We start from the raw sequence: 20037 nt of genomic DNA on the forward strand, positions 1-20037 counted from the left end.
TCTCCTCTTCCTCTTTTGACTGGTTACAATCTGGCTTCTGACCACATCACTCCACGGAAACTGCCCTAACTAAAGTCACCAATGACCTACTAACTGCCAAAGCCAAGCAGCACTACTCTGTCCTTCTCCTCCTGAACCTGTCTTGTCTTTGACACAGTGGATCATTCCCTCCTATTCTCATCTCCGGGCATCACAGACTTGGCCCTATCTTGGATCTTTTCATACCTAACAGACTGGACAGTCAGTGTCTTCAACTTTCACATCACTTCCTCATCTTTCCCAGTCTGTTGGTGTCCCCCAAGGTTATGTTTTTGGACCCCTCCTCTTTTCCATTTACACCTTCGGCCTGGGACATCTCAGGAGTCCCTCGGCTCTCAGTATCACCTCTACGCTGATGATTTGCAGCTCTACCTCTCTGGACATGACACCTCCATACTAACCAAAATCCCACAATGTGTCTACTATTTCATCCTTCTCTGCTAAATTCCTAAAGCTTAACTGAATTCTCTTTCCTCCTCATCTCTCAATCCCTCCAAAAATGCCTATCCATCAAAGTTGATAGTTGCTAATTCTCCCCAGTCTCGCAAGCTCGTTGCCTCAGAGTAACCCTCGATTCTGCTCAATCCTTCAACCCACACATCCAGGCCCTCTTCACCTCCTGCCGGCTACAACTCAAAATAGCTTCCAGATTTGTGTATTCCTTAACTAAGAATCTGCAAAAACACTAGTGAATATCCTCATCTCCCACCTTGACTACTGCAACCTCCTGCTCTGTGGCCTCCCTTCCAATACTCTTGCATCCCTTCAAACTATCCTAAACTCTACGGCCCGATTAATCCACCTCTCCTCTCACTATTCCCCAGCCCCTCCTCTCTGCCAATCCCTTCACTGGCTTCTCATTGCCCAAAGACTCCAGTTCAGAACACTAAGGGCCGTTTCACACATCCAACTTTTCGCCGGATTGGCGGATCTGGCACACTCCAGTACAGTGTATACAGTACAATGGCAGTGCGACAAGCTCTGGTCACATGCTGTCATGTGACCCGGAAGTTGCCGCGCTGCCATTGTACTGTATCACACTGTACTAAAGTGTGCCGGATGCGCCAATACGGTGAAAAGCTGGATGTGTGAAACGGCCCTAACCATGACATACAAAGCCATCCACAACCTGTCTCCTCCATACATCTGTGACCTAGTCTCCCGGTACCTACCTGCACGCAACCTCAGATCCTGACAAGATCTCCTTCTCTACTCCCCTCTTCCCACAATTGCGTACAAGATTTCTAATGTGCATCGCCAAAACTCAGCAACGCTCTACCCAGCATATCAGACTCTCACCTACTGTGGAAACCTTCAAAAGGAACCAGAATTTTACAAGCTCTAAATACAACAAGCATTCCATGCCCTTTATCCAGAAAGCATTGGAAAAGCCAAAAGAATAAAATGGCATACTAAAAGGAAAAAAAAAAAAAAAAAAAAAAAATTAAGAGGCCATGGGAGACAGGGGAAAGAGCTGGTAGAGTGCCTGTCCCTTTTCAAAAAGATAGTCTAAAAGACAGGCTTAACAAGAATGTTGCGAAGACAGCATCACATGTTTCTCAACGCTGGCAGGAAACTAGCCAGGTCTTTCACCGGAAAGGAACAAACCACGGGAAGAGCAGTCTCCAGTCAAGGAAACCGCCTATACCAAAACATGGTATCCATCCACAGACAGCTGTTTCAGGGTATTTGCCCCTCATAAGTGTGGAGAAGGAAACTGGTTGGATGTTGATCTCTCCGCGGCATTCTTGTTTTGCCTATTTTCCCAGGGCTCTTTGTTTTAGTATCACTGCATTGAGAAACACATGATGGTGTCTCCGCGATGTTGGATGTTGATCTCACCGAGGTCAACCATCCTTACCTAAAAGACAGGCTTGTCCTCATTTGATTTAAACTCTTTTGGTAGTGTGCCATGATGGGTGTCACAAACCACCGGGGGGGTCACTCAGAAATCCCCCGCGCTGGCTACCAGTACGTCACAATCGGGGTGTAACAAGTGGGGGGTCACCCCTCCTTTATACCTCCCGACCGACAGACAGAGCACGTGATGCGCTCTCTAGCGCCCCTCTTATAGTCAGGCCAATTATGGAATTGCCCGACGATAAGCAAGGAGGCCGCTATACTACTTATGCCGATTATTGAAGGGTCCCCGGTGAGAGTAGGGTATATATTCCCCCCCGACCTCCGCGGGCGGAATATATAAAACCTCCCCGAATCTCACTGGCCTCCCCACAATAATCCTTGGCACAAACTCGCTGCCACCAACCGATTTACGGTAACTATTAGCCGAACACACAGACGTGGGATTCAAGATCGAGATAACAGAACAGCCCAAGATTAATTATATAATTTAAATCGGCCTAAAGCCACACTAGAACTACAATATATACAATAGGGGATCTACAGAATATACATATGTCAGAGTACAGTTACAGATAAAGCATGGTTTACAAACAGGTATGCAATTCAATCAGTTACCTTGTGCGTCTGGCCACAGGGGGGCGCTGTAGACCAGGTTTCTAGGAACTCCCACAGATGTTTCCTGCACGTGACCCCCAGCGAAAGAACCCTGGAAAATGGCCGAAGTAGGGTTATCAACCTGGGCAAATCCAGGTCCCCTCCTACCTTAGTGACCTCAGAGGGAGCACTGCTCCACCCCTGGCTGGAGTTATGGACAAAATCCACAACATGGAATATGGCCATAACTTGGCCTGGGAGCGTCGTAGGCGGACGCCGACGCTCTCATTGTGACAGCTATGAATTTAGCTACAGAACGAGAGGACTCATGACTCGTCTACTAGTTCCACATTGGCTGATATCACGCCTGGGGTATTTCCCAAGCTCCCGCTCCCATAAAAAGGGTGTGCCAGCATCGTCCGCATGCGGAGACACCATTTTTATGGTTGCCATATTTATCGGAAATATGGCTTGCGAGATATGAACCATTTTTTACTGGAGTCGTTCTGTCTGGATACTTCCAAGCTTGCTAATTAGATAGCAGCTCCTACCACAGGGTCACGGCAGGGAGTCATCCTGTGTCCATTGTTCCCACATCACCTAATTTCCATATCATAGGAGATGGCCATGGGATGTGACACCTTCACAGATGCTGGACATTGAGGACAAGAAGGGAGGGGGGCACTGCCAGGGAGTGATGAGCGATTATGACTGGAAGTCATAATTCATCTTCATATCCCGGGATTTGCCTCACAATGGGTCTATACTTTTTGCAAGTGTTACAGATGTCACATGGTGCTATGATAGCCTGTGTCAAGGGCTTGCAAGAATGACAAAACAAAACCACGTTTACTACATCAATAATTCCATATCTCAGTAGAAGTGAATCAGCTGGGTGGTCATACACAGACACATGAAAGAAATCCCAGACCCACATTTTGGTGGCTCGTTTCAAATCCAGCTGACTAAATCCATCTAAGTGACATTTGAGGGAGAGCCTGCCTGGGTCCATGCCAGTACACCCCAAAATGGTAACTCCACCATCAAAATGACCTCTGACTATTTTTCCAGCTGGAATTAGCAGGGTTATTGCTAATCCCAGCTGGATAAAAAATGTAAAATGCAGAAACTGCAATAAAAAAAAAAAAATATATTGTGCGGTACCTGGGAACTGCAAACCACTGAAGCCAATGTTAGGTTTTAATAATTACTACATTTTGGAATCTAACACATTTCCAGGCAGATCTGTCCTCTTCCTCAGATGTCCGTTTGAAACCAATTTAAAATGCAGACTGGTACAATATCTTATACAGCACCATACTTCTCTCAGAGGAGATAGGAGAAAAGCTGCAGGGCTGTTAGATCTGCATACACAGTCTGGTACTTTCCAGTACTATGCTATATTTAGCCTGTTGTGAATATCATCAGAGACGGTGAGGTTCTTGGGAGTGTTTCTGGGCTCCCTCTAGTGGCTAGTGCTGGTAGGGAGTCTGACTCTGCATCCGTGTGGGAGAGGATTGCTGTTTCAGGAAGCCTATGGAGTCCAGCCTTTGGGGAAACATAGGAAGGCAGTCCGATTGCTTCTGCTCCATGTGAAGATGTCCTGACGTTTGTCCTCCACCCTTTAGGCTTTGTTTTTGCTCCGGTTTGGCTTCTCCAGGAATGATTTCTACAGCGTTTTATTTTTTTTGTTCGGTTGCATCGGTTTTGTTTTCATGTCATACTGGTCTGCAGCTATGCCTGATAAGTATTTTTTATTTTTTCCTTCTGATATTTAATTCGTTCTCATGCATATTTCTGTCCTTTTGTTTGCAGTTTATGGTAACTATGCAATCTCAGTGGTTTTTCTTGTGAGGGTTTTTTCTTCATCTTTGCTTGGTTAAGGGCTGCTTCTCACTTGCGAGTTTCTCGCAGTAGAGTAATGCGAGAAAATCTCGCATTGGAATCGGACACATGTTAGTGAATGATTCAGCTCTCATCTGCGATTTTTTTCTCAGTACGAATCGGACTGAGAAAAAAAAAATCGCAGCATGCTGCTTTTTTGCGAGTTTCTACTGCGAGTTTCTCCAATGCAAGTCTATGGGAGCGTGTAAAAAAATCGGATGTCACGGGACGGCACTCACACCATCCTAGTGACATCCAATTTTCTAAATACATTTCTCGCATGTTTCCTAAAACACTGGAAACGAGCGATGTCTCCCAATGTCTGTCAATCACTATTCTCTGTCAGTCGGTCTCTCCCTCTCGGTCTCTATTCTCTCTCTGTCGGTCCGTCACTATCTCTGTCCCTCTCTCACAGTCTGTCGGTCATTTTCCCCTCCTCTCACATACTCACCGTTCCCCGATGCCCGGCGCTGCACGGCTTTCTCACTGCTGCAGCGGCGTTTACTATTTTGAAAAAAGCCGGCCGCTCATTAAACAATCTCGTATTCCCTGCTTTCCCCGCCCACAGGCGCCTATGATTGGTTTCAGTGAGACACGCCCCCACGCTGAGTGACAGGTGTCTCACTGCACCCAATCACAGCAGCCGGTGGGCGGGTCTATACTGTGCAGTGAAATAAATAAATAATTAAAAAAATGGCGTGCGGTCCCCCCCAATTTTAATACCAGCCAGATAAAGCCATACGGCTGAAGGCTGGTATTCTCAGGATGGGGAGCTCCACGTTATGGGGAGCCCCCCAGCCTAACAATATCAGCCAGCAGCCGCCCAGAATTGCCGCATACATTATATGCGACAGTTCTGGGACTGTACCCGGCTCTTCCAGATTTGCCCTGGTGCGTTGGCAAATCGGGGTAATAAGGAGTTAATGGCAGCCCATAGCTGCCACTAAATCCTAGATTAATCATGGCAGGCGTCTATGAAACACCCTCCATAATTAATCTGTAAGTTACAGTAAATAAACACACACACACGTGAAAAAATCCTTTATTAGAAATAAAAAACACAAACACATTCCCTCATTACCAATTTAATAAGCCCCAAAAAGCCCTCCATATCCGGCGTAATCCACGGACCTCCAGCGTCGCTTCCAGCATGGAGGTGACCGGAGCTGCAGAAGACACCGCCGCTCCGGTCACCTCCAAGCAGCAACTGAGGTGAGTAGCGCGATCGGCTGAGCTGTCACTGAGGTTAATCGCGGCCACCGCTGGATCCTCCAACAGTGACAGCGGGTAACTTCAGTGACAGCTCAGCCGATCGCGCTACTCACCTCAGTTGCTGCTTGGAGGTGACCGAAGCGGCGGTGTCTGCTGCAGCTCCTGTCACCTTCATGCTGGAAGCGACGCTGGAGGTCCGTGGATTACGCCGGATATGGAGGGCTTTTTGGGGCTTATTAAATTGGTAATGAGGGAATGTGTTTGTTTTTTATTTCTAATAAAGGATTTTTTCATGTGTATGTGTGTGTGTGTGTGTTTATTTATTTACTGTAACTTACAGATTAATCATGGAGGGTGTCTCATAGACGCCTGACATGATTAATCTAGGATTTAGTGGCAGCTATGGGCTGCCATTAACTCATTACCCCGATTTGCCAACGCACCAGGGCAAATCGGGAAGAGCCGGGTACAGTCCCAGAACTGTCGCATACATTGTATGCGGCAATTCTGGGCGGCTGCTGGCTGATATTGTTAGGCTGGGGGGCTCCCCATAACGTGGAGCTCCCCATCCTGAGAATACCAGCCTTCAGCGGTATGGCTTTATCTGGCTGGTATTAAAATTGGGGGGGACCGCACGCCATTTTTTTTAATTATTTATTTATTTCACTGCACAGTATAGACCCGCCCACCGGCTGCTGTGATTGGGTGCAGTGAGACACCTGTCACTCAGCGTGGGGGCGTGTCTCACTGCAACCAATCATAGGCGCCTGTGGGCGGGGAAAGCAGGGAATACGAGATTGTTTAATGAGCGGCCGGCTTTTTCAAAATAGTAAAAGCCGCCGCAGCAGTGAGAAAGCCGTGCAGCGCCGGGGAACGATGAGTATGAGAGAGGGCTGCTAACTTCAGTCACTCGGGGAATAAGTGGTCACCGGTGAGTCCTTCACTGGTGACCGCTAATCAGGACGCGGCACAGACAGAGCCGCAGCATGACAATGAAGTCGGGTGAAGTTCACCCGAGTTCATTCTGATTGTGCGGCTCTGTCTGTGTCTGCTGTCATCTGCCATTCAGCTCTGCTACATGGCTGTCTGTGTCTGCTGTCAGCGGCCATGTAGCAGCGCTGAATGGCAGATGACATAGTAAAAAATACGCATTACACACGCATTACACGCGCTAGTAAAATCATTAATTTATTCAGAAATAGCATCGCACTTGCGTTGCACTCGCACCTAACGTGAACTAAAATCAGCCGAGTTTTTTTCAGCCCAGTCGGACCGATTTTACTCGTATAGATGTGTTTCCACCCTAAGGGCTGATTTTGCACCGAAGGGTGTTTCTGCTTAATCTGTCTTTTTCTAAATCTGTGTTTGAGAATATTCCCTTTTGTTTCTTGCATGTGAATAAGAGCTCTCCTTGCACTATTTTTGGAGGACAATTTATTCCCAGCAAGAAAAGGGAGCTTTGCTCCATGTCTGATCTGGAGTTTGTATTTTTATATCTCATGTGTTTTTGTAGTAAAGATCGTTTCTATTATATTTGCATTTTCTATTTAAATGTATTTGCACAAGAGTTCCTGATAAAGTGGGAGGAAAGATGGTATGATCTTTTAAAGAAATGTTTTATTATCAGATGTTTTTTTCCAGGGTTTTTACTGGCTGCAACCAGCAATCTATCCTATCCTTTTGTATCTAGCTAGCAGGGCCTCACTTTGCCTAAGGCCGGCTTCTCACTTGCGATTTTCTCGCAGTAGTGCAATGCGAGAAATTCTCGCAAAGCACTCGGACACATGTTAATCAATGAGGCAGCTCCCATCTGCTATTTTTTTCTCAGTTCAAATCGGACTGAGAAAAAAAGAATCACAGCATGCTGCATTTTGGAGAGTTTCTCACGCGAGTCTCTGCAATGCAACTTTATGGGAGCGGGTAAATAAACGGATGTCACACGGACCGGCACTCACACCATCCTAATGACATTCGTTTTTCTAAATACATTTATCGCATGTTTCACAAAACACTGGAAATGAGTGAGGTCTCACAATGTCGGTCAATCAGTCGGTCTCTCCCTCTCTCTGTCTGTCTATTCCTTTCCCCCCCTCTCTCATACTCACCGATCCCCGATCACCAGCGCGGTGCTGCACTGTGTTCACACTGCTCCGGCGGCTTCTCTTTTGAAAAAGCCGGCCGCTCATTATTCAATCTCTTATTCCCTGCTTTACCCGCCCACAGGCGCCTATGATTGGTTGCCGTGAGACAGCTGTCACTCATCGTGGGGGCGTGTCTGACTGCAACCAATCACAGCTGACGGTGGGCGGGTCTATATCATGCAGTAAAATAAATAAAAACCGGCGTGCGGTTACCCCCAATTTTGATACCAGCCAGGGTAAAGTCACACGGCTGAAGGTTAGTATTGTCAGGATGGGGAGCCCCACGTTATGGGGAGCCAACCACCCTAACAATTTCAGCCAGCAGCCGCCCGGAATAGCCGCATCCATTAGATGCGACAGTCCCGGGACTGTCGCATCCATTAGATGCGACAGTCCCGGGACTGTACCCAGCTATCCCGAATTACCCTGGTGCGGTAGCAATCGAGGTAATAAGGAGTTAACGGCAGCAGCCCATAGCTGCCACTAAGTCCTGGATTAATCATGGCAGGCGTCTTCCCGAGATACCTTGCATGATTAACCTGTAAGATTAAGAAAATGAGGACATACAACAAAAAAATCCTTTATTTGAAATAAATAAAAAAACAACCCTGTTTCACTACTTTATTCAAGTTCCCAAATACCCTTCCATGTCCGACGGAATCCACAGAGGTCCCTCGACGCTGTCAGCTCTGCTACATCGGAAGCTGACAGAGAGCAATCACAGACCATGACCGCTCTCTGTGAGCTCCCCGCAGCGACTGAAGTCAGTCGCGCTATCAGCGATGACATCACTCAGGTTACCTGCGGCCACAGATCTCAGGAGGACTTCTGCTGTGGCCGCGGGTAACCTCAGTGACAGCACCGCTGATCGCATGGCTCACTGAGGTCACTCAGGGGATTTGCGGTCACCGGCGAGACCTTCACCGGTGACCGAAAATCAGGGGCCATGCCACACAGACAGAGCCGCAGGATGACAATGAAGTCGGGTGAAGTTCATCCGACTTCATTCTGATTGTGCGGCTCTGTCGGTGTCTGCTGTCAGCAGCCATTCAGCTCTGCTACATAGCTGTCTGTCTGTCTGCTGTCAGCGGCCATGTAGCAGAGCTGAATGGCAGATGACATAGTAAAAACGAATCCCATACGCATCAAACACGCATTGCACATGCACTGCAATCATGAGAAAAATCCCAGGATCGCAGTGCAGTTGCATTGCACACTGATCATAAAGTGAACTGAAATCGTCCGACTTTTTATCATGCAACTCGGACCGATTTTACACGCATAAGTGTTTCCAGCCTAACTCTATATTTACCATCTGTGTGTTGTTTTTTCTTATATCACCATCGTTATATGTTGGGGACTTTTTTCTTTCCTTTGGGGCCACTCTGAGGCAAATCAGGATTCCTCATTTCAGCTTTGAGGTTAGCTAGTTCTTCGGCTTTGACGAGGCGTCAAGGTTTGTTAGGAACACTCCACCGCTACTTTTAGTTGTGTTTGTGGAGTCAGTGGATTGCAGCCAGCTATGTTTCCAAATTACTCTTATGCATTATCTAATCTTTTTTTTTTTTTTTTATGGGATTTTTGCAAGATCTTTACAGTCTTGTGACCATAACATTAGCTCTACCCTTTGAACCATGGGAGGTATCGACACCACTATGCATACACAAATACAGATTTGCATGCAGATTATTTATTTCTCAATTATCCAAGTTATCGAATAGCATACATGCCGATGTGGAGCCCGCCTGCAGCGGTCGGCCCAGGGATATCACTCCACCTTCAGGGATGCCACAGGGTCTCCACTCTTATGGGTAATATCTGGCTACAGGTATGTCAGGTTTATTTATATAGGAGTCGTAACGCCACTCACTGTTTGCGGTCAGGGATATGGGTGACTGCCACTGCAGATTTAACGAGCGTCTGGGGCTGATTGAGTCTGCAGTCTGATGGTATGGCCTCCCGTGAGTGAGGCTGGCCCCAGGGGCTCGGGTGTGTGGAACAACAGGTTGCAGAATAACTCAGTCTCAGTCCAAGATGTCTTTCAACTGTTCTTTACTCACTTTCAGATGTTCTGTAAGGAACCCGGGCGATGTGGAGATTAAACCAGGTATCCTTCAGGCTGGTCTAAGGGTAACCGTTAACTCGTCTTCCTAGAACTTCTTGTTTCGGATAATCCCTGACTTGAAGTACCGTGGGATTCATCCAGGGAAGTCGCTACTGCCTTTTCTCCCCTTTTTGGCCAGTTTGCCGGCAGCGTGGACCAAGGTAGATGGCTCCAGGCTCGATCTTCCTTATGGGCATCTTCGTTGCTGCAGATCCTCGGACTCTAGCTAGGTGGTTGGTGAGGGACTTTTAGTTCCCCTCACCGGCAGGTTTAGCAGATCAATAGATTGACGTCTACTCTAGGGACCCGTTCCCAGTGCGTGCCTAGGCACCAGCAGTCCCCGTACTCGACCAACTGACTGCCTCAGCGTCTTTCTGACTGGCCAATAACCATTCTCTCCCCCGCTAATGGCTACTACACGTGCAGGGTCTGACTAGAGTATCAGCGCGCGTCTCTTCTCCAGCAACTCTTTGCGCTCTCTGCTGCCAGACTGGATAGCTCCTGCTACTTTCCTGACAGCCACTGCAACCTAGCTTCCAGCCCCTCCCCTACACCCCTAGATGAGATGTGGAGGAAAGCCCCCCTCTTGGGTCTGCCCAAGGATCCCCTCTAAGGTGTGGGAGACCTGGTTGCTATGTGTTTGTGCATACACACACCCTATTTCAGCCTTCAGGATTACCTGGAAGTACTGCCCCAGCATGGCTGCAGTACTCAGTGGTGTCCGACCAGGTCAGGGGCGCCACACCAAGATTTCCAGTAAGCAACATTCTGTGATGTATTATAGGCCTGGACGATTAATGACCACTACTGAGTTGGGGGTGTGTCCACATTGAGTGAGAATGGGTGAAGTAGAAAGGCCCCTCATGGGTACCAGACTCTTGAAAACAAACCTGTGTAAATGGATACCAACTAAACGTGTGGAGGAGGTTAAAATATTTCCAAAAAGAGGAAATTGATATAGAAAGGTTAAGATTTTCCAAGGTTTCATATTTAATGCAATATTTTCTTCTTTCATTTGCCATGTTCTGAGAATCTGCATCATGGTTCATTTACTGGGAAAGAATAGTTATGACATGCTTCTGTGAAGGGGTGGAACTTCCAATGGAAATTTTGTATGGAGTGTTACTTTGAAAATGTTATACAGAAAACTGTATTGCTTATACTCACAACCAATATGCATCCTCTTGAGATTGCTCGTGAATATCCGGTGCTGGAGAAGGGAAGTGGGATTAATACCACGCTGCCGCCGAATGAAGAAATTGTTGATTTAAATTGATTTTAAATTGTTGATAGACCTATGAAATAAAATAATTCTTTTAAATCAACAATTTCTTCATTCGGCGGCAGTGTGGTATTAACCCTACTTCTCTTCTACTGCACCAAATATTAACCCACGTGGGGCTGCAGCAGCCACCATTACTTAAACCTTCATAGGGGTTGTGACTTTCACAACTCTGATTAATGAGTGTAATATCGTACACACTGCAGTTTAATATCTGGTAAGACCCCTTTTCTGCTCAGCTTTACATCGAGATTGCTCGTGACTAAGAGGGCCTAAACCCATAATTGTCCTCACCAGCGATTCTGTAGTTAGACTTTGGGTCAGATAAACCGTTACAACATAGCTAATGTTACCTGTGCATGGAGGAAGTGTAGGGAGCATGGCAAAGAAGCAGGTGCCCATTGAAAAATGTAGCTTTCAATGGTCACATACTCAGCACTGAAGGACCACCTTTTCACAATGAGAAGGCATGCAGTTATGTAGTAGGAGGGAGAAAGGGGAAAAAAAAAAAAAGGGGAACTAGATATCAGCCAGTAAGGATCTGAAGGCTTGGTTTAGAAAAATTAGACACCAAGGCAGTATATATAAAAAAAAAAAAAAAAAAAAAAACACAACAGATTCTGGGAAAATGCATTTTTTAAAAAGACAAAAATGTGTAAACAGACCTTTATTTCAGATTATTAGAAGGGTACATGCTATATTTTCAGTCTGTTAAACAGTAAAATTGCACTATCCATTGATACTTGATATAATTAAAACAAAAAGTTAAAAAGCATGAAATATAAGTTAGTTACAGAAAGCTAAAAAAGTACTAAAACTTAGTCATAAAGGCTTTCCAAGTTAGAACATTACTTTAAGCACATATTTAGTGACAGACTTCCTCTAAAAAGGGAGCAGTGTGGTGAATATGTCAGCACAAAATGACCGTTCAAACCAAAACACAATACCTGGCATAGCCATTTGTAATTTTACATTTAGTGTTAAAATCGGTGCGGATTTTGCCACAAACCGAGTTTTAGTCAAACATGCTAACGAGGTGCTCATTGCACTTTCTAACCTACTTGTCCCATCCATCTCCTCCCTCAGGCACTGCCAATAAAGATAGAAAGGGCAGATATTCGCTAAAACAAGTAGGTGAAAAGGTGCAATGAGCATCCATAAGCATATCTGAATAGCATATTTGAATACAGAACAGTTTCTGGCAGCAATAGATTTGTACACCAAAAAGGAACAAAAACTTTATTTGGGCAATGTCCTCTACAAGACTCAGTGCTTCATTTGAATAGTTATTTTGTGCTTTAATTTCAGACAATAGGTGTTTTGCAAATGAAAAAAATAAATAAAAATACAAAAAAAAAAAATTGATGCCTCCACATTGAAGGTATGATTTTTACCACTAGTACTGTATGTCACAATGAGAATTAAAAAAAAAAAAAAATTCCCAGAAAAACATGGTCATATCGTGGCTCAGTGAGTAAAAAATGTAGCTAAAAAAAAAAAAAAAACAAACAAAAAAACCCAAGGCTTTAGAAATGATTCATGAGCAAGCACAGCCGCTCCTTCATTCCTAACAGTGCAAACCCCCTTCAAATATATACGGTATGTTCAGCTAAAAATACATTTTTGCAATAGAAATTACAAATGTTAAACTAGCGTTCCTGCAGCCTCAGAATATCACAGTACATACCGTAGCTGCTGAATAAGGACCTGAACTTCGTCAAAGCATCTTAGAATTTCGTTAAACAGAAAAGTGTAGGGGTTAAAGAGCTGCAATCAGAAGAGCTCACTGACTGATCTGACTTGACTCAAGCAGGAGTCTATGTACAGTGATACACATGCTGTAGAAGTCACTTACATTAAAGTCATAAAAAATAAAATAAAAATAAACCATTTAAAAAAGATGCAGGAACCTTTAAAAGTCCCTGGCAGAATTGAAATTCAGCCACCTACACATTTAAATAGGGATTTACCAGCTGTAAAACATCATACCAGTAATATACATTTTAGTCTTTTAGTAGGAAATTGATTTTTGGATGCAAATTAAGGCATTTGAGGTCATGTGCACTGGACTGTACCATTACACTCTCCAGCTCGCACATTCAACATTGTCCCTGATCCACAGGGTTTGTCTAAACTAATACTTGCTCCTGCACACTACTACTTGAGGATCCCAGTGGCATGTATGCAGAGTCATGGTAGGTGCACGCTGAAGCTGGAGTCACATAAGAGAAGCCAGCAGATCAGGGTGAGAACGATGTTGGGCTCCTCCAGCGTCAGTGCGCATGCACAGGGATTTGAGATTAGGCAGCTTTCACACTTGACAAGCGATCGCTGTCAATAAGGATGAAGACCGTGCATGATATGCAAACTAGAGGGTGTAACAATGCACGGAGTCCTGCAGCCATACAAAGCTTGCACCAAAGCGGCCCAATTTGTATACAAAAATAAAAATTTGTTTGCAACTACCCAACTAAAATTCATATTGCTAGTATGATTGACTCGCTATATTACACAATCACTCCAAGCCTTCTGGTTAATATACATTAGCATTTCTGTAATGTGATTTTTAATATCTAGTTTCAAACTGTTCTAACCCGGTACTGCACTTTGAAGGGGTTATCCACTGCAAACAAATTGTCATATATACACTTGACAGACTATAAAAATGTAATAGAAATCTTACCACGGATCCGTAGAAAAGGGGGATGTGTAATATACTCTCGGTAGCATAATGAGCACACAAGCAGGCATATGAAAACATCTGGCTGCTACCATACAACATTGTTAGACTTTAAAGTGCACCTCCAGTAATCAGAGGGGGTCCAAGCCAAGACACTTTAGAGTATTGTACTGTTTTTTTGACAATTGTATGGGCAAGGATGGATTATGTAGAAATGCCTTTCTACGGCAGCATTAGAGAAGGTAGAAAATTTAAATGATGGTACACGAGTCATGAAGAGTAGGTATCAAAACCTTGGAAAGACTGTTGGTCCCACCAGTATACCCACCTTCCTCCACAATTAGACTTTTATAGCATATACAGTTGATAAATCATACGGACCAGTCATTGGTAACAGCTTCCTTCTGGAACCTAAACTATGAAAGATAAAAATCGGGTTTTCAGGATACAACCTTACGCCTATAAAAAGCACTTGTAATTATTGAAGTTTAATTTCTGTTCCTAAAGCGCCTACACAAAAAAAGGGGAAGATTTTTTCACTTTTTGGCAGGGTGCGAAATGTGAAGATATGTTCTAGGCTCACAGCATTGTAAAAGGAAACAAAGCCTTCATCCTGGTTCAAGTAGACTCCAATTCTTTCAGGTTGTTCCTTAGGATTCAGGAGGGTATCAGGGTTGGTGAAAGCATAGTATTTATCTGTATACATGCCAAGTAAACCAATTGCCCATATTCCTCTTCCTGGTTCAATTCGAAACATTCCTTTTCTGCATACAGACTGTTTAGCAATGCCAATGGTCCAGTATATGCCACCTCCAACCTCCACTTCCCAATAATATTTCCCTAGTCTGAATCCTGTGGTTGCCAACACACATGGCTTGGAGTCAAACCTTTCTGGACATGGATCCAATTTCAGAGGATCTTCTTGATATTTAACACATTTTCTGCTGCAGGTTATCAGGAGATTTGGGTTCACAGTTTTCATATCTAGATGTAATGGAACTAAAAAGAAAATAAAAAGCGTAAAGAGAATAAAGTGACCTTTGATACATTTATTTCGTGACAAGATCAGGTGATTGAATAACTCACCACTGAAGGACTGAAAAAAGTTCACAGATGTTCCACTTGCAACTTGTTTGGGTATTGATTGTTTAATGAGAGGATCTTGTGGACAATGTCTAAAATAGAAAAGCTATATATAAAACAATCCAAAAACGCATGAAAAGCAAAAAGATTTTAGTAGTCAAAAAAATAAAATTATTATATAATTAAAAAGATCAAATGATCGTATGAAACCCCCCCAAAAGCAAAATTTCAAAAAAAAGTTACTGCCCTCAGAATATGGTTATTGAAATAAAAATTCTTTAAATTTGTCATTTCACCATAGCCCCTCCCACCACATGGCTCACAACAGGCCATGATCAAGGTCTAGGAGGACATCCCATAAAAAGTGTTATCCTTGAACATGACAGATCAAGAACATTTAGATTGCTGTAACTAAAAGGAGTGCTGAGGGCTTTTGTTTATAATTGTCTGGATACCCATCTTGAGCACCACCAGCCACCCAGAATACCAACCATAACCTACTTTTATCTTTACCACAAAGAAGTCAAGATCAACCACCCCCCAAAACATGGACAGGTCTACGTTTTGCACGGTCACATGGCCCATGTAAAAACAGACATGTGAATAGCTCCGTAAATTACACGACTCACAAAACGTTAGGGATATTTGGCTTTTAAGTTAAAATTTAGGTTAAATGTATAAAGCTTGCATGCAATGGCAATTTCTCATCTCAAACAATTTATTGAAACAAACCAGAACAGTTGTGGGTATAACCTCTCCAAAAAAGGTCAATGTCTCAACTTGTCATGTGGCCTTGAGCACCAATTACAGCTTTAAGTCTCCTGCTGTTTATAAGGGTTTATAAGTAGAGTTATTGTCTGCTGAGGCATGGCATCCCGCTCTTGAAGGCCGGCCCCTTAGGTCATTGAAGTTCTGGAGTACAGAGTTACAAGTTACAGCGACTCAACCGATCCATAGGTTTTCTATAGGACTCCGGTCTGAAGAATGTACAGGCCACTCCATTTGAGGTACCCCAGTCTCCAACAGCCATTCTCTAATGAGCTGGAACATTCTTGTCCATGATGAAATTAGGCCTGTATGGTTCATGCAGAGGCACAATGCCTGAATATATTATTCAAGTAGTAGGGGTTTGTCACTGTACAATTTAGGGCAGTTCTGTATTGACTAGACACCTGTCGACACCAACACCACCAAAGGGTCATCTGGTGACAACATAGGCTGATGCATAGCGCTCTCAACATTGCCAACATAAATGGTGGCCATCATTTCTCCACAGAGTGAAATGACTTAGTCCTTCATCCAGCAAGACTAGGATGCCTGTACCTGGTAGTGTGGTCAGGTACCCTTGCAGGTCATCAAGCACACAGTCCACTTTAATGTACCGTATTTTTCGGACTATAAGACACACCCTGGTTTTAGAGCAGGAAAATAGGAAAATAAAATTTTAAGCAAAAAATGGAGTCATGACACACTTATGGGGGCGAGGATTGGCTGCTGACACTGTTATGGGGGTAATGTCCCCAAATTCTATACTAAGATACCCCATCCTGGTAATTATCCTCCTGCCTTGTATATACCCCCATCCTTGCTCATAACATACCCCCGTTCTGCTCATAACATACCCCCGTTCTGCTATATGGCCCGCATCCTGTGGCAAATAAAAAAAAAAAAAAAATAAATAAAATAAAAACGTTCATACTCACCTTACCTCACTCCCTGCAGCATCGCTCCTCCTCCCGTCTGTCAGCAGCAGCGCTGCTGAGTGGAGCAGTCCCCGTTCCCCTGCAGCACCGCAATGTCCTCCTGGCGGCTGCGTGTGGACACTGACGTTATCGCTGTGCGCACCGCTAGTCTCCACTCAGCAGCCGCCGGCAGCCAGGAGGAGATTGCGGTACTGCAGGGGAACGGTGACAGGTGAGTGTACTGATTCACTGCACCCCGCGCTGATGATGCACGGGGGGCAGTGAATACAGCCGCACATGATCACTCCAGGCTGTAGTTGCCAGGGGTGATCATGTGGGCCGGCTGTTTATCCCTCGCCCATCATCCCGCCCACCTGTCAGCTCTGAGAGATGGGCGGGATGATGGGCGTGCATATTAAATGAGCGGGTCCACTTGGTCACGGCAGGCTGCTCGTACCCCCGATGACCCGCTCCACCGCAGCACCCTCATTCCACGCAGCCCTACATACATAAGATGCACCCCCCCACTCTACCCCAACATTTGGGGGGGGGGGGGGTGGGGGAGTGCGTCTTATAGTCTGAAAAATACGGTAAATAGTCTGACGTGACATTTGGTGCCTTTCACCTCCCTTAAATATGCCTAGAGTTGTGTGGCTTTCGTCATCTGGCTCCAAAAAGGCATTGTTCACAATGAAGTGGTAATCGGTGTGGAAGGTAGCCAAAGGATGTCCACTTCTATGACTGACTCTTCCAGTCTTTCTATATTTGTTGCAACCTGCTGATGACACTGACCCTAAGCTCAGTGGCCACTTTCATCTGAGAACATACTGCTTGAAGCCTTGTAATGGTGAGGTACTGTTGATCAATTGTTTGATGTCTTCTTGGTCTCATGATATCAAAATGTGAACAGCATGATGAGAACTGCTTAAATACCAAAATGCCTATAAAAGGAAATTTGCAATTAGGCTCCTTGTTAGAGAACAGCAAGTTGTCCAAAAAGGACTGAAACATAACTATTGAATGCACATGCCCAACTGTTCACAGATGGTCACCAAGATAACCTGAAAAGGTTAGAGGGCATTTTAGGCTCAAACTGAAATGTCACCCGAAAGCCAAATATCCCGAACTCTGATTACTGTATAATGGGTAAGTGCTCTGTTTGTGAATAAAAATAAATACAACAGGTGCATACAGCATTGTCGTGTGAATGAGGCTTAAGGCTTAATGCACACATTAGCTTTGTATGTCAAAAGAAGCAGTGTCTGCAAGACACAGAACAGGCATCAATCTTTCAATTATAGTTTCTCAGTTCCACACCTGGTTTTGGCACACAATCACACATCTGTATTTGGTCAGTATTTTACATCAGCATTTGAGGTCTAACAAATCAATATTGCATGCCAGGAATATAATGGCATCCTGCTAGGTTTACTTCAGTAAGGCCCAGTATCCATCTACAAACAGCCAAGTATCCACAGGTCTGTTTAGATCTGTTAGTTGCTTATTACAGCTGGCTCCAGGAGATAATGGTACAGTTTCAGGCCATCCACTAGACACAATAGAGCATCAATTTGCAGAAGTAGAGTAATGTACAATTTTTTTTTTTTCTGAAACTGCCAGTAAATTGGTTTTGACCCTGGTAACAAGTTCTGATAATGTTATGATCTCCCTGGTTTAGCCAAAATGTGCAAAAGGGGGGGGGGAGACAACAACTCCAAAATAAGTGCTTAGAAATTGAGTTTGTTTTTACTTCTTATCCCAAGTCATGTGATCAGGCCCTTTATAGGGTCAAATATTGACTTCTAGGATTGCTACTTACAATTGTTGGCGCTAGTGTTCCCATTCTCAGTCTCTGAAGAAGCAATTTGCAAATTTTGCTGGGACATGCCACTTTAAAGAGTAATTGTAGCATCCAATTTTTAGGTTTCTATAGGGAGGTCAGAAGAGTTTGAGATGCATATACACATACATAGTATAAACACATGGTCAAAAATTGTTGGTACCCCTTGTTTAAGGAAAGAAAAAAAAAAAACCAACACAATGGTCACAGAAATAACTTGAATATGACAAAATGTAAATCAGCAAAAAAAAAATCTATTAAAATGAACAAATGAAAGTCAGACATTGCTTTTCAACCATGCTTCCACAGAATTTAAAACTCATGAAACAGGCCTGGACAGACTTTATGGTAATCCTGAAAATAATGTGACAAAAGAGACGTTAAATAAATGTGTGTCCACTAATTAGCATCACAGGTGTCTACAATGTTGTAATCAGTCAGTGGGCCTGTATATAGGGCTACAGATACTCACTGTGCAGTTCGGTGATATGCTGTGTACCACAGTCAACATGGACCAGGGGAAGCAAAGGAAAGAGTTGTCTCAAAAGATTAGAAAGAAAATTATTGATAAGCATGGTTAAAGGTAAAGGTTATAAGTCCATCTCAAAGCAGCTTGATGTTCCTGTAACTACAGTTGCACATATTCAGAAATCTAAGATCTATGAGACTGTAGCCAACCTTCTTGGACGTGGCCACAGGAGGAAAATTTATGACAAATCCAAGAGACGGATAATACAAATGGTAACAAAAATGCACAGAAAAACTTCTGAAGAGATTAAAGGTGAACGTCAAGCTCAAGGAACATCAGTGGCAGATCGCACCATCCATCGTTTGAACGAAAGTAGACTTCATGGGAGATGACCAAGGAGGACCATTGTTGAAAGGGGGGCGGGGGGGGGGGGTAGTGAAAAATCAAAAAAAAGCCAGACTGGAATTTGCCAAGCTACATGATGACAAGCCACAAAGCTACTGGGAGAATGTCCTATGGACAGAGACAAAAACGTAACTTTTTGGCAAGGCACAATAGCTCTATGTTCACAAATAGAAAAATGAAGCATATCAAGAAAATAACAGTCCCTACTGTGAAACATGGGAGGAGGGCCTTATGTTATGGGGCTGCTTTGCTTCATCTGGCACTGGGTGTCTTGAATCTGTGCAGGGTACAATGAAATCTTAAGACTATCAAGGGATTCTAGAGAGAAATATGCTGCCCAGTGTCAGAAAGCTTGGTCTCAGTCACGAGTCTTGCAACAGGATAACCCAAAACAGTGCTAAAAACACCCAAGAATGGCTAAGAGGAACACACTGGTCTACTCTGAAGTGGCCTTTTATAAGCCCTGACCTAAGCATCTTTGGAAAGAGCTAAAATATGCCGCCTGGAAAAGGCAATCTTCAAACATGAGACAACTGGAGAAGTTTGCTCTTGAGGAGTGGACAAAATACCTGTCGAGAGGTGCAGAAGCCTCATTGACAGTTACAGGAATCATTTAATTGATTGCAGTGATTGCCTCAAAAGGTTGTGCAACAAACGATTAAGTTAAGGAGGAGGGTGCCATCATTTCTGTCCAGGCCTATTTCATGAGTTTGATTTTTAAAAAAAATTCCATGGAAGCAGAAAAGCAGCAATGTCTGA

General features: G+C 44.2%; 1 protein-coding gene across 2 annotated transcripts in view; it reads right to left on the reverse strand.

The window, feature by feature from the left end:
• Positions 1–11784: 11784 nt before the first annotated feature.
• Positions 11785–20037, reverse strand: part of LOC142292064 (E3 ubiquitin-protein ligase TRIM39-like) — a 75274-nt gene continuing 67021 nt past the window's right edge. For both annotated transcript variants that reach the window (XM_075337149.1, XM_075337148.1), the window contains 2 exons: positions 14886–14974; positions 11785–14798 (listed from right to left, as the gene is read on the reverse strand). In XM_075337149.1, coding sequence (XP_075193264.1) covers positions 14278–14798; positions 14886–14974 — 610 coding nt within the window. In that variant the 3' untranslated portion in view covers positions 11785–14277. The remainder of the gene's footprint in view (positions 14799–14885; positions 14975–20037) is intronic.

Source organism: Anomaloglossus baeobatrachus, chromosome 2, assembly GCF_048569485.1.
Source record: "Anomaloglossus baeobatrachus isolate aAnoBae1 chromosome 2, aAnoBae1.hap1, whole genome shotgun sequence".
Taxonomy (NCBI): Eukaryota; Metazoa; Chordata; class Amphibia; order Anura; family Aromobatidae; genus Anomaloglossus; species Anomaloglossus baeobatrachus.